The 15560-nt window shown below is 47.5% G+C and overlaps 1 protein-coding gene across 3 annotated transcripts in view; it reads right to left on the bottom strand.

The window, feature by feature from the left end:
- LOC118384061 (clathrin interactor 1-like) overlaps nt 1–15560 on the bottom strand; it is a 45247-nt gene that overhangs the window by 8788 nt on the left and 20899 nt on the right. For all 3 annotated transcript variants that reach the window (XM_052515167.1, XM_052515189.1, XM_052515178.1), the window contains 3 exons: nt 9622–9826; nt 4745–4967; nt 4509–4602 (listed from right to left, as the gene is read on the bottom strand). In XM_052515167.1, the coding sequence (XP_052371127.1) occupies nt 4509–4602; nt 4745–4967; nt 9622–9826 (522 nt within the window). The remainder of the gene's footprint in view (nt 1–4508; nt 4603–4744; nt 4968–9621; nt 9827–15560) is intronic.

Genomic DNA, 15560 nt, shown 5'->3' with positions numbered 1-15560 from the left:
AAAAGTAGTTTGAAATGTTTGGACAATGCTTACAGGTAACTTTTGAGATATTTTGTAGTCACGTTGTGCAAGTTGGAACCGGTGTTTTTCTGGCTCAAACGCGGCAAATAAATGGACATTTTGGAGATATATCGACGGAATTAATCGAACAAAAGGTGATGTTTATGGGACATATTGGAGTGCCAACAGAAGAAGTTCGTCAAAAGGTAAGGCATGAATTATATTTTTTATTTCTTTGTTTTGTGTCGCACCTGCAGGGTTGAAATATGCTTTTCTCTCTTTGTTTACTGGGGTGCTATCCTCAGATAATAGCATCGTTTGCCTTGGCCGAAAAGCCTTTTTGAAATCTGACACATTGGCTGGATTTAAAACAAGTGTAGCTTTATTTTGGTATATTGAATGTGTGATTTGAAAGTTTAATTTTTATCGTAATTTATTTGAATTTGGCGCTCTGCATTTTCACTGGATGTTGGCCAGGTGAGACGCTACCGTCCCACATATCCCAGAGAGGTTAACCTCTTGAAGCTAGGGGGCACTATTTTTATGTTTGGAAAAATAACGATCCCAAAGTAAACAGCCTATTTCTCAGGACCAGATGCTAGAATATGCATATATTGACAGATTGGGATAGAAAACACTCTAAAGTTTCCAAAACTGTCAAAATATTGTCTGTGAGTATAACAGAACTGCTATTGCAGGGGAAAACCTGAGCAAAATCAAACCGTGCTTCTATTTTGAAGCTCCATGTTCCATAGCCTCCCATTGCTCCATTTTATTTATTTATTATTTTTTTTTTTAAACCTTTATTTAACCAGGCAAGTCAGTTAAGAAAAAATTCTTATTTTCAATGACGGCCTAGGAACAGTGGGTTAACTGCCTGTTCATGGGCAGAACGACAGATTAGTAACCTTGTCAGCTCGGGGGTTTGAACTTGCAACCTTCCGGTTTCTAGTCCAACGCTCTAACCACCTTGAGGAAGCGATAGGAAAAGCAATCTGGTTGATATCCCTGCCGCCCCGGGATATCAACCAGACTGCTTTTCCTATCGCTTCCTCAAGGTGTCAACAGTCTTCAGACATAGTTTCAGGCTTTTATTTAGAAAAATAAGCCAGAACGATAACATCGCGTCAAGTGGTCACATGAGTTTTGTTCGCGCGACAGAGTTTGGATAGGTATTGCTTTTCCCTCTCCTACTGTGAAAGACATTTGCAGTTGAAATATTATCGATTATATATTTTAAAAACAACCGGAGGATTGATTATAAAAAACGTTTGACATGTTTCTATGGACATTACAGATATTATTTGGAATTTGTCTACGTTGTCGTGACTGCTCTTTCCTGTGGATTTCTGGTATTTTGGATATAAAAATAATCTTTATGGAACAAAAGGAACATTTGTCGTAACTGAGAGTCTCGTGAGTGAAAACATCCGAAGATCATCAAAGGTAAACAATTAATTTGAATGATTTTCTGATTTTCGTGACCAAGCTACCTGATGTTAAGTGTACTTAATTTTTTGTCATGCGATCGATAAACTTAAACGCTTGGATTGCTTTCGCTGTAAAGCATAATTTCAAAATCTGAGACAGGTGGATTAACAAAAGGTTAAGCTGTGTTTTGCAATACTGCACTTGTGATTTCATGAATATGAATATTTTTAGTAAAATTATTTGACTGAGGCGCTATGCTATTCAGCCGTTGCTGATGACAATTATCCCTCTTAAGGGATGAGTAGCTTCAAGAAGTTTGAACACAATGACTAAGTGGACTCTGCAATGCAGCAGAATTCCACCCTTAGGTGCCTTCTGGAGGAAGTCCAGAATGGTCACGCTCTACAGCGTGACTACCTATCCAAGCAACAGGAGCCCTGTACACACAGGACTAAAGACAATAGGTTTCAGACTTTGCCTCCCTCATGTGTCCCTCAGTCTTCTCCTCTTAATAATATGGAGTAATATGGAGCCTTTTGGCCAACAACAACAAAGCTTGGCTTCTCCTCTTGGCCTTTCAGCCCCAATTTCCCCACAGGAGGAAGCCAACCCTCTCCGCCCACTTGGCGCAGAATACCTTGACAAACTCGTCAAGAACTTTTGACCCACCTTTGACCCCGTTTCAGGTCAGCCTAAAGACACTGAGACATTCCTAGCTGACATATAGGATGCATTGGATGGCTACCTGAACACTACGGGTTCTGACAGGTTTTACCTGTTGAAGCGAACGTAGAATAGACACGTGACGAGGTTCATTCGCCTACAACAGCAACACGTGCTAAATGACTACACTAAACTTGCAACAGTTTTGAAATGGGAATTCAGTGGTTCTGCGACTCGCAAACAAGATAACTCACTGGCTAACACCATCAAACAAGCTCAGAATGAACACTCACAAGCATACTATCATAGACTTCGTTCAGCTTACTTTGGCCTACTCACTGAAACAGGAATGGAAGCACTGCTACCATTCAAACAAATGTTTCTGTCTAACATGTATCCCACCTTCATTACCTACTTGGGCCCTGCAGCCCACGTTGGCTTGCCTATCTTACAACTCAGAGAGCTTGCAAGCACAGTTTTTGAGGCATCAAAAGTTCATAACGCTAAGAGCCCTGACCACTCGGTTTTGAAGTTTGACCAGGAGCACTCACTCCAGTTAGAGGGTACATTATCAGGTATTGGAGAGTTGAGGGATGACGCACAACAACAGTTTCTAGCACGATTCCAATTGAGAGTCATGCTGAAACTACACTTCGAGGGGTCACTCAGACTACCTCGCCTCACATTGAGAGTCATGCTGAAACTACACTTCCAGGACGTATCGCTCGTTCTTGCCTCTGTGTTACCAGCCTGGAATCTGAACCCCTGCTACTCGGAGCAGACTTGATGAATCGGTTTCTCCCACTGATGGATTGGAAAACCAACCATGTATGGTCACAGGCCACAGTGCCTTCGCCACTGGCCACACTGTCTTCTAACGCCAGCTGCAACGCAATCATTCCCGAGGGGTATCTGTTGGTGCAGAATCCAAGGAGATATTAAGATATCTCGATACATTCCATCAGCTGCATCTGTGAATGAGCAACTTCCCTCCTCTTTGCAGTTGTGCAATACGGTAGTTGAGATTAACTTCTCTTGCCCTTTGGACACTTCCGCAAGCACTGCGGACATCTCAGCAAGAAAAACAGATGCGCGGAGTATACTCTGCTTCCGATGATACACCTTCCGCTTTGTGGGGGACTGTCACCTCTTACAATGACACTAATGGCGTCAGTCCAGCAACTGACCTGATGACTCCCACTGGTGAAACACTGCGATATCACAGACCAATATCCTCGTCTCAGTTTGCAGGTACTGAAGAGGTTGCCACACGCAGACGTGGTGGTGACTGACAGGCCAAGACAGCCACTGAGGGTGTTGAAGCACAAACACCAGGAGATTTGGTTGAAAAGTTACAGCCATTCTCATAACACGGCCGCTGACAACTCGTACATAGGGGTCCGACCTTTTAGTTTGCGCCTCGGACACCAACACCACCCGCTGGTGGGGGGGGTGCCGAGCCACAAAGGAGGAGAATAGTCGCCCAGACCCATGATGAGCCTCATCGGGGGGGGGGGGACTACGGACAACACCGTACGAGGCCGCCAGAGCAGGAAAAAACTCCCCTATGAGAAGAGTGAGGAGCAGAGACACGACACCAAAGACACGACACCTGTAACTACACTACCTCCCCCTAACCCTCCGTGATGTCCTGTGACTACACTACCTCTCCCTAACCCTCCGTGATGTCCTGTAACTACACTACCTCCCCCTAACCCTCCGTGATGTCCTGTGACTACACTACCTCTCCCTAACCCTCCGTGATGTCCTGTAACTACACTACCTCTCCCTAACCCTCCGTGATGTCCTGTAACTACACTACCTCCCCCTAACCCTCCGTGATGTCCTGTAACTACACTACCTCCCCCTAACCCTCCGTGATGTCCTGTAACTACACTACCTCCACCTAACCCTCCGTGATGTCCTGTAACTACACTACCTCTCCCTAACCCTCCGTGATGTCCTGTAACTACACTACCTCTCCCTAACCCTCCGTGATGTCCTGTAACTACACTACCTCTCCCTAACCCTCCGTGATGTCCTGTAACTACACTACCTCCCCCTAACCCTCCGTGATGTCCTGTAACTACACTACCTCTCCCTAACCCTCCGTAATGTCCTGTAACTACACTACCTCCCCCTAACCCTCCGTGATGTCCTGTAACTACACTACCTCTCCCTAACCCTCCGTAATGTCCTGTAACTACACTACCTCTCCCTAACCCTCCGTGATGTCCTGTAACTACACTACCTCTCCCTAACCCTCCGTGATGTCCTGTAACTACACTACCTCTCCCTAACCCTCCGTGATGTCCTGTAACTACACTACCTCTCCCTAACCCTCCGCGATGTCCTGTAACTACACTACCTCTCCCTAACCCTCTAGGATGTTCTCTCAGTGTGTGTGTGGTTACCGGTGGCTGCTGCAGGCTGGCTGGGTCCTGTATCTTCCATCAATAGGTCAGCCAGACCACTACTGGAGGGCTGGGGTGCTACTGCGGACAGAGTCTAGAACAAAGAGAAGGAGAGGAGAGATGTGAGTAGAGACAGAGGGAGCTAGACTGCACTGTCCACTGTTAACACCAGATGGCAACAATAAGCTAGAGTGAACCAGCATGGACTGAATGCACATGGACGCATGTGCACACACCTGTTTTGCAGAGGTATCAGGGCTCTTGTCTCCTGTGTAGTGGGCTGCGGCTCCCAGGGACACAATTTTGGATGGAACCCCGCCTCTCTTCTTGGTTGCGGTGGTTTCTGTTGCCTGGACGATCTGGACGCTCTTGGTCGTTACGGTTTCCTCCTCGTCTTTGAACACTGACCTCCCAGACTGGCCATTCTGCGTCGGGCGACCTCGCTCCTCCTCGTTGTCACTAAGGAGACCAAAGAGAACGCTTTGTTTTGGGGATAATTCAATGGAAAAAGTGTGGGACTAAAGTATGACAGAACATCAGGTTTTTTATATACTGTAATTTTTGTTTATTTAAACCTTTAGAGCCATTGAGGTTAAAAACCTGTTGCTAGGGCGACCTGGCAAGAAGGCAAAACAGGGAAATAGCAGTGTGTATATAAAATATTACAGAAAAATACAAAATACACAGTGTCACAAGTTCCATATACATTTGAAGATTAGAAACAACTGCTGCTAATCAAACAGTGTTGTCAGTCTTAACAGGCAAGGACACTAACACCCCTAACTTTAATATATTTTGAAGCATGTTCCAGGATGAAGGGGCATTATGGGAAATGCCAGTTCTAGCCTTAGGAACAGACAAGGACAGCAGTGACTGTGAACGAAGACGGTATGGAGTGACTGATCTGGTCAGTGAGGAACAGAGATACAAAGGGAGTTGTTCCATCAATGCTTTAGCCTCCTGGTGGAGAGAGACGACACTGCACCACAGCATACACATCACAGTGATGGGTGAGAGAGCTAGCATTTGTAATAAATCTTAAAGCACCATGATACGTACACCATGTCCAGAGTTTAAGGTACTTGCTGAGGCCTGAATAGAAACAATATCCCCATACTCCAGCACCGATAACCAAGTGCTTTGATTAAGATCCGTTCTGGCTAACATTGAAAAGCATGATTTGTTCCTAAAATAGACACCCAATTTCAACTTACAATTCAGCTTTTCATCTCACCAAATCCCAAGATACTTATAGGAGATGACCCTATCAATTTGCTGGCCTTTTATAGTTCAAATCTGTAGGTGTTAACTTTCAGGGAAGCGAAAAACCATACATTTAGTTTTCCTTGCATTAAGCAATTGCACAGTTCTCTTATGGCCTCAGAGATAACCAGTCAGTTTAAAATCGCCCATAAGGACCATTTCATTTCACCCCCCCCCCCTGCAGTTTTAAAATGTAAAAAAAAATACCGTAGTTCAGTAACCACACATCTATTTTTAATATAGATGGCTATACCTCTCCCGTTACTTTGTCAGTCACATCAATAAGCATTTTATCCATCCAAGCATGTAGACTGACTCAGAACTGATTTCTTAAGGCAGGTTTGGAACAGAACTAAGACATCTGGGTCAGCAGTGTGAATGCAGACTGTTATCATGTCCATTTTCAGCATCAGACTTCTCACATTAATACGCATCAGTCGCAACCCTGATCTAGTTTTAAAATCATTTGGAGTCGGAAGTTCATCCATGGCCAATGGGCCTGGGTGAATGTTTCCTGACCCATAGCCAATGGGACTGGGCCTGGGTGAATGTTTCCTGACCCATAGCCAATGGGACTGGGCCTGGGTGAATGTTTCCTGACCCATAGCCAATGGGACTGGGCCTGGGTGAATGTTTCCTGACCCATATCCAATGGGACTGGGTTTGGGTGAATGTTTCCTGACCCATAGCCAATGGGACTGGGTGAATGTTTCCTGACCCATAGCCAATGGGACTGGGTGAATGTTTCCTGACCCATAGCCAATGGGACTGGGTTTGGGTGAATGTTTCCTGACCCATAGCCAATGGGACTGGGTTTGGGTGAATGTTTCCTGACCCATAGCCAATGGGACTGGGTTTGGGTGAATGTTTCCTGACCCATAGCCAATGGGACTGGGTTTGGGTGAATGTTTCCTGACCCATAGCCAATGGGACTGGGTTTGGGTGAATGTTTCCTGACCCATAGCCAATGGGACTGGGTTTGGGTGAATGTTTCCTGACCCATAGCCAATGGGACTGGGTTTGAGTGAATGTTTTCTGACCCATAGCCAATGGGACTGGGTTTGAGTGAATGTTTCCTGACCCATAGCCAATGGGACTGGGTTTGAGTGAATGTTTCCTGACCCATAGCCAATGGGACTGGGTTTGGGTGAATGTTTCCTGACCCATAGCCAATGGGACTGGGTTTGGGTGAATGTTTCCTGACCCACTGAATCCAACAGTTCACTAAAACTAAAAGAAAACAAATAAAAGTATGCAGAGTCAGTCTTTTGAAATCTTAAATTCCCTAAAAATGTTCAGCTGTAGCCTACAGGTCCAGCAGTCAGAAACCAAGAGTGCCCCCAAGCAAAATAAAATGCGCTGACAGGGATTTCAACCGGTGTGTGTGGGTCTGGCCAATGTGCCCAGTATGTGTGGGTCTGGCCAATGTGCCCAGTGTGTGTGGGTCTGGCCAATGTGCCCAGTGTGTGTGGGTCTGGCCAATGTGCCCAGTGTGTGTGGGTCTGGCCAATGTGCCCAGTGTGTGTGGGTCTGGCCAATGTGCCCAGTGTGTGTGGGTCTGGCCAATGTGCCCAGTGTGTGTGGGTCTGGCCAATGTGCCCAGTGTGTGTGGGTCTGGTCAATGTGCCCAGTGTGTGTGGGTCTGGTCAATGTGCCCAGTGTGTGTGGGTCTGGTCAATGTGCCCAGTCGCCTTGCAGTAGGCTACCGCACAGTGAGGCAGCAGCAGGCCCAGTAGACCAGCCAATCAGCGGTAGCGAGCCCACCCGTTGGGAAAATCCTGGGCTAGGAAGCCCAGCGCATCTAGATGTTATGTCACAGTGCAGAAACCGGCCTGCGGCTGCCACCACATAAAACACAGCAAGGCAAGAGAGTCAGAAGACTCCGTCAGATGAAAAACCTGACCGTCGTGTCTAGTCACAGCACAGATGTATCCCCTCTCGGCTTTTAGGGCGGGCACCATACCCGTCTCCTCGTTTAGAAACCAGCAGATAACATTGCTTGGTTTACCAGCGATTTTAACGCTTTGATCCTGTAGCATTTTAGATCTTACCTGTTGTTTGAGGACAACTCTCTCAGCCTATAACGGTTTTGCGAAGTAATAAAACAATTGTAACACTTGAAACAAACAGCGTGACAACACGCTCAGCGAAACTGCCCTGCAGAAATCTTGAATCTAGGTTGGCATGTTATAGTGGAGGACAGAGGGTAGCTCTCTAACATACTGCAATATGAAATGAGGAGGACAGAGGGTAGCTCTCTAACATACTGGAATATGAAATGAGGAGGACCGAGGGTAGCTCTCTAACATACTGTAATATGATATGAGGAGGACCGAGGGTAGCTCTCTAACATACTGGAATATGATGAGGAGGACCGAGGGTAGCTCTCTAACATACTGGAATATGAAATGAGGAGGACAGAGGGTAGCTCTCTAACATACTGTAATATGATATTAGGAGGACAGAGGGTAGCTCTCTAACATACTGGAATATGAAATGAGGAGGACAGAGGGTAGCTCTCTAACATACTGTAATATGATATGAGGAGGACAGAGGGTAGCTCTCTAACATACTGCAATATGAAATGAGGAGGACAGAGGGTAGCTCTCTAACATACTGTAATATGATATTAGGAGGACAGAGGGTAGCTCTCTAACATACTACAATATGAAATGAGGAGGACAGAGGGTAGCTCTCTAACATACTGTAATATGTACTGTAATATGAAATGAGGAGGACAGAGGGTAGCTCTCTAACATACTGTAATATGAAATGAGGAGGACAGAGGGTAGCTCTCTAACATACTGTAATATGATGTTAGGAGGACAGAGGGTAGCTCTCTAACATACTACAATATGAAATGAGGAGGACAGAGGGTAGCTCTCTAACATACTGTAATATGAAATGAGGAGGACAGAGGGTAGCTCTCTAACGTACTGTAATATGAAATGAGGAGGACAGAGGGTAGCTCTCTAACATACTGTAATATGAAATGAGGAGGACAGAGGGTAGCTCTCTAACATACTGCAATATGAAATGAGGAGGACAGAAGGTAGCTCTCTAACATACTGTAATATGATATGAGGAGGACAGAGGGTAGCTCTCTAACATACTGTAATATGATATGAGGAGGACAGAGGGTAGCTCTCTAACATACTGTAATATGATATGAGGAGGACAGAGGGTAGCTCTCTAACATACTGTAATATGATATGAGGAGGACAGAGGGTAGCTCTCTAACATACTGTAATATGATATGAGGAGGACAGAGGGTAGCTCTCTAACATACTGTAATATGATGAGGAGGACAGAGGGCAGCTCCAACTTCTCCCTGTACCTCAGTTTGTAAGGCTCTACCTCCCACTCTCTATTTGAGTTATTAATACATTCCCTTAGTCTTTCTTGCAAACTCAATCAGGGGCACTGTTCTCTCTCTCCTAACATGAATATGTCTGGTGAGTCATCCCTCTCCTAACCTGAATCTGTCTGGTGAGTCATCCCTCTCCTTACCTGAATCTGTCTGGTGAGTCATCCCTCTCCTTACCTGAATCTGTCTGGTGAGTCATCCCTCTCCTAACCTGAATCTGTCTGGTGAGTCATCCCTCTCCTTACCTGAATCTGTCTGGTGAGTCATCCCTCTCCTAACCTGAATCTGTCTGGTGAGTCATCCCTCTCCTAACCTGAATCTGTCTGGTGAGTCATCCCTCTCCTTACCTGAATCTGTCTGGTGAGTCATCCCTCTCCTAACCTGAATCTGTCTGGTGAGTCATCCCTCTCCTTACCTGAATCTGTCTGGTGAGTCATCCCTCTCCTAACCTGAATCTGTCTGGTGAGTCATCCCTCTCCTTACCTGAATCTGTCTGGTGAGTCATCTCTGCTCTGCTTCTTGAACTTGTTGATGGTGTCGTCGATGGTGCTGCCAATCTTATCACTGATCTCCCCCAGTTTGTCACTGAAGGGAAACTGGCCTTGGTCTCTCTTCCAGTCCTCGTCCCACTTCCCTCTGCTGCTTCCTTCGTTACCACCAGAGCTGCTAGAATCATACCTGTCACTCGCTGGAGAGGGAGAGAGAGATGGGGAAGAGAGAGAGGGAGAGAGACGGGGGGGAAGAGAGAGAGACGGGGGGGAAGAGAGAGAGACGGGGGGGAAGAGAGAGAGACGGGGGGGAAGAGAGAGAGACGGGGGGAAGAGAGAGAGACGGGGGAAAGAGAGAGACGGGGGGAAGAGAGAGAGACGGGGGGAAGAGAGAGAGACGGGGGAAGAGAGAGAGACGGGGGGAAGAGAGAGAGACGGGGGGGAAGAGAGAGAGACGGGGGGAAGAGAGAGAGACGGGGGGAAGAGAGAGAGACGGGGGGGGAAGAGAGAGAGACGGGGGGAAGAGAGAGAGACGGGGGAAGAGAGAGAGACGGGGGGGAAGAGAGAGAGACGGGGGGAAGAGAGAGAGACGGGGGGGAAGAGAGAGACGGGGGGGAAGAGAGAGAGACGGGGGGGAAGAGAGAGAGACGGGGGGAAGAGAGAGAGAGAGAGAGAGACGGGGGGGGAGAGAGAGAGAGGGGGGGAAGAGAGAGAGGGGGGGAAGAGAGAGAGACGGGGGGAAGAGAGAGAGACGGGGGGAAGAGAGAGAGACGGGGGGAAGAGAGAGAGACGGGGGGGGAGAGAGAGAGAGAGAGACGGGGGAAGAGAGAGAGACGGGGGAAGAGAGAGAGACGGGGGGAAGAGAGAGAGACGGGGGGAAGAGAGAGAGAGACGGGGGGGAAGAGAGAGAGACGGGGGGAAGAGAGAGAGACGGGGGGAAGAGAGAGAGGGGGGGAAGAGAGAGAGACGGGGGGAAGAGAGAGAGACGGGGGGAAAGAGAGAGACGGGGGGAGAGAGAGAGAGACGGGGGAAGAGAGAGAGACGGGGGGGGAGAAGAGAGAGAGACGGGGGGAGAAGAGAGAGAGACGGGGGGAGAAGAGAGAGAGACGGGGGGAGAAGAGAGAGAGGGGGGGAGAGAGAGACGGGGGGGAAGAGAGAGAGACGGGGGGAAGAGAGAGAGACGGGGGGAAAGAGAGAGAGACGGGGGAAGAGAGAGAGACGGGGGGAAGAGAGAGAGACGGGGGGAAGAGAGAGAGAGACGGGGGGAAGAGAGAGAGACGGGGGGAAGAGAGAGAGACGGGGGGAAGAGAGAGAGACGGGGGGAAGAGAGAGAGACGGGGGGGAAGAGAGAGAGACGGGGGGAAGAGAGAGAGACGGGGGGGAAGAGAGAGAGACGGGGGAAGAGAGAGAGACGGGGGAAGAGAGAGAGACGGGGGGAAGAGAGAGAGACGGGGGAAGAGAGAGACGGGGGGGAAGAGAGAGAGGGGGGAAGAGAGAGAGACGGGGGGAAGAGAGAGAGACGGGGGGAAGAGAGAGAGACGGGGGGAAGAGAGAGAGACGGGGGGAAGAGAGAGAGACGGGGGGAAGAGAGAGAGACGGGGGGAAGAGAGAGAGACGGGGGGAAGGGGGGAGAGAGAAGATGGGGAGAGAGGGGGGGGGGGAGAATTATATCAATAAATTGGCGAGGGCACTAGAAGTCTGCAGCACCCGACCTCAAACTACTAAAATCTGAAGTCAAATGTCTACTATTGATTTGGTGCTTCCGTCCCCAACCAAGGAGGACCTACAGCAGCACTTTGCTGTACAGACCTGGGCCCTGACAGTAAATCTCAGTAAGACAAAAACAATGGGGTTACAAAAAAGGTCCAGTCACCAGGACCACAAATACAAATTCCATCTAGACACTGTTGCCCTAGAGCACACAAAAAACTATACATACCTCGACCTAAACATCAGCGCCACAGGTAACTTCCACAAAGCTGTGAACGAGCTGAGAGACAAGGCAAGAAGGGCCTTCTATGCCATCAAAAGGAACATAAAACTCAACATACCATTTAGGATCTGGCAAAAAAATACTTGAATCAGTTATAGAGCCCATTGGCCTTTATGCTTGTGAGGTCTGGGGTCCGTTCACCAGCCAAGAATTCAATGTAAAACACCAAATAATACGCACAGAGCAGAATTAGGCCGATACCCGCTAATTATCAAAATCCAGAAAAGAGCTGTTAAATTTTACAACCACCTAAAAGGAAGCCATTGCCAAACCTTCCATAACAAAGCCATCACCTACAGAGAGATACACCTGGAGAAGAGTCCCCTAAGCAAGCTGGTCCTGGGGCTCTGTTCACAAAACAGACCCCACAGAGCCCCAGGACAGCAACACAATTAGACCCAACCAAATCATGAGAAAACAAAAAGATAATTACTTGACACATTGGAAAGAACTTGCAAAAAACAGAGCAAACTAGAATTATATTTGGCCCTAAACAGAGATTACACAGTGGCAGAATACCTGACCACTGTGACTGACCCAAACTTAAGGAGCTTTAACTATATACAGACGAGCGGTCGGCCGATTATGATTTTTCAACACCGATACCGATTATTGCAGGACCAAAAAAGCCGATACCGATTAGATCGGCCAGAAGAAAGTAAAAGTGCAATATGTGCTATGTAAGAAAGCTAACGTTTCAGTTCCTTGCTCAGAACATGAGAACATATGAAAGCTGGTGGTTCCTTTTAACATGAGTATTCAATATTCCCAGGTAAGAAGTTTTAAGTTGTAGTTATTATAGGAATTATAGGACTATTTCCCTCTATACCATTTGTATTTCATTAACCTTTGACTATTGGATGTTCTTATAGGCAATTTAGTATTGACAGTGTAACAGTATAGCTTCCGTCCCTCTCCTCGCTCCTCCCTGGGCTCGAACCAGCAACACAACGACAACAGCCACCATCGAAGCAGCGTTACCCATGCAGAGCAAGGGGAACAACTACTAGAAGGCTCAGGGCGAGTGACGTTTGAAACGCTATTAGCGCGCGCTAACTAGCTAGCCATTTCACATCGGTTACACCAGCCTCATCACAGGAGTTGATAGGCTTGAAATCATAAACAGCGCAATGCTTGACGCAAAACGAAGAGCTGCTGGCAAAACGCCGAAAGTGCTGTTAGAATGTTTACGCACCTGCTTCTGCCTACCACCGCTCAGTCAGATACTTGTATTCTCAGTCAGATTATATGCAACGCAGGACACGCTAGATATTATCTAGCAATATCATCAACCATGTGTAGTTAACTAGTGCTTATGATTGATTGTTTTTTATAAGATAAGTTTAATGCTAGCTAGCAACTTACTTGGCTTACTGCATTTGCGTAACAGGCAGCCTCCTTGTGGAGTGCAACGAGAGAGAGGCGGGTCGTTATTGCGTTGGACTAGTTAACTGTAAGGTTGCAAGATGGGGTCCCCCGAGCTGACAAGGTGAAAATCTGTCGTTCTGCCCCTGAACAAGGCAGTTTAACCCACCGTTCCTAGGCCGTCATTGAAAATAAGAATGTGTTCTTAACTGACTTGCCTAGTTAAATAAAAGGTATACAAATAAAAATACATTTATCAAATCGGCGTACAAAAATACAGATTTTCGATTGTTATGAAAACTTGAAATCGGCCCTAATTAAAATCGGCCATTCCGATTAATCGGTCGACCTCTAGTACAGACTCAGTGAGCATAGTCTTGCTATTGAGACAGGCCGTCGTAGGCAGACCTGGCTCTCAAGAGAAGATAGGCTATGTGCATACTGCCCACAAAATGAGGTGGAAACTGAGCTGCGCTTCCTAACCTCTTGACCAATGTATGACCATATTAGAGACACATATTTCCCTCAGATCCACAAAGAATTCGAACACAAATAGGAGTTTGTCAAAATTGGATATCTCCTGGGTGAAATACCAGTGTGCCATCACAGCAGCAAGATTTGTGACCTGTTGCTACAGGAAAAGGGCAACCAGTGAACAAACACCATTGTAAATAGAACCCATATTTCTGTTGACTCATTTTCCCTTTTGTACTATTTGCATATCATTACAACACATGTAAAATGTCTTTATCCTTTTGGAAGTGTAATGTTTAAGGATTGTTAGTATGCCCTTTACAAGAGTAAAGGACACTCCAATGTAAGTCTGTTTGTGTTCCAGATTGACTTACTGTATCTGCTGAACCCTCCCCCCATACTGTCAGAGGACTTACTGTATCTGCTGAACCCTCCCCCCATACTGTCAGAGGACTTACTGTATCTGCTGAACCCTCCCCCCATACTGTCAGAGGACTTACTGTATCTGCTGAACCCTCCCCCCATACTGTCAGAGGACTTACTGTATCTGCTGAACCCTCCCCCATACTGTCAGAGGACTTACTGTATCTGCTGAACCCTCCCCCATACTGTCAGAGGACTTACTGTATCTGCTGAACCCTCCCCCATACTGTCAGAGGACTTACTGTATCTGCTGAACCCTCCCCCATACTGTCAGAGGACTTACTGTATCTGCTGAACCCTCCCCCATACTGTCAGAGGACTTACTGTATCTGCTGAACCCTCCCCCATACTGTCAGAGGACTTACTGTATCTGCTGAACCCTCCCCCATACTGTCAGAGGACTTACTGTATCTGCTGAACCCTCCCCCATACTGTCAGAGGACTTACTGTATCTGCTGAACCCTCCCCCATACTGTCAGAGGACTTACTGTATCTGCTGAACCCTCCCCCATACTGTCAGAGGACTTACTGTATCTGCTGAACCCTCCCCCATACTGTCAGAGGACTTACTGTATCTGCTGAACCCTCCCCCATACTGTCAGAGGACTTACTGTATCTGCTGAACCCTCCCCCATACTGTATCTGCTGAACCTCCCCCATACTGTCAGAGGACTTACTGTATCTGCTGAACCCTCCCCCATACTGTCAGAGGACTTACTGTATCTGCTGAACCCTCCCCCATACTGTCAGAGGACTTACTGTATCTGCTGAACCCTCCCCCATACAGTCAGAGGACTTACTGTATCTGCTGAACCCTCCCCCCTACTGTCAGAGGACTTACTGTATCTGCTGAACCCTCTCCCCATGCTGTCAGAGGACTTACTGTATCTGCTGAACCCTCCCCCCATACTGTCAGAGGACTTACTGTATCTGCTGAACCCTCCCCCATACTGTCAGAGGACTTACTGTATCTGCTGAACCCTCCCCCATACTGTCAGAGGACTTACTGTATCTGCTGAACCCTCCCCATCAGAGGACTTACTGTATCTGCTGAACCCTCCCCCATACTGTCAGAGGACTTACTGTATCTGCTGAACCCTCCCCATCAGAGGACTTACTGTATCTGCTGAACCCTCCCCCATACTGTCAGAGGACTTACTGTATCTGCTGAACCCTCCCCCATACTGTCAGAGGACTTACTGTATCTGCTGAACCCTCCCCCATACTGTCAGAGGACTTACTGTATCTGCTTAACCCTCCCCCATACTGTCAGAGGACTTACTGTATCTGCTGAACCCTCCCCCATACTGTCAGAGGACTTACTGTATCTGCTGAACCCTCCCCATCAGAGGACTTACTGTATCTGCTGAACCCTCCCCCATACTGTCAGAGGACTTACTGTATCTGCTGAACCCTCCCCATCAGAGGACTTACTGTATCTGCTGAACCCTCCCCCATACTGTCAGAGGACTTACTGTATCTGCTGAACCCTCCCCATCAGAGGACTTACTGTATCTGCTGAACCCTCCCCCATACTGTCAGAGGACTTACTGTATCTGCTGAACCCTCCCCATCAGAGGACTTACTGTATCTGCTGAACCCTCCCCCATACTGTCAGAGGACTTACTGTATCTGCTGAACCCTCCCCATCAGAGGACTTACTGTATCTGCTGAACCCT

This window comes from Oncorhynchus keta, chromosome 4 (assembly GCF_023373465.1).
Source record: "Oncorhynchus keta strain PuntledgeMale-10-30-2019 chromosome 4, Oket_V2, whole genome shotgun sequence".
In the NCBI taxonomy this organism is placed as follows: Eukaryota; Metazoa; Chordata; class Actinopteri; order Salmoniformes; family Salmonidae; genus Oncorhynchus; species Oncorhynchus keta.
This window is presented reverse-complemented; position numbering and strand designations above follow the sequence as displayed.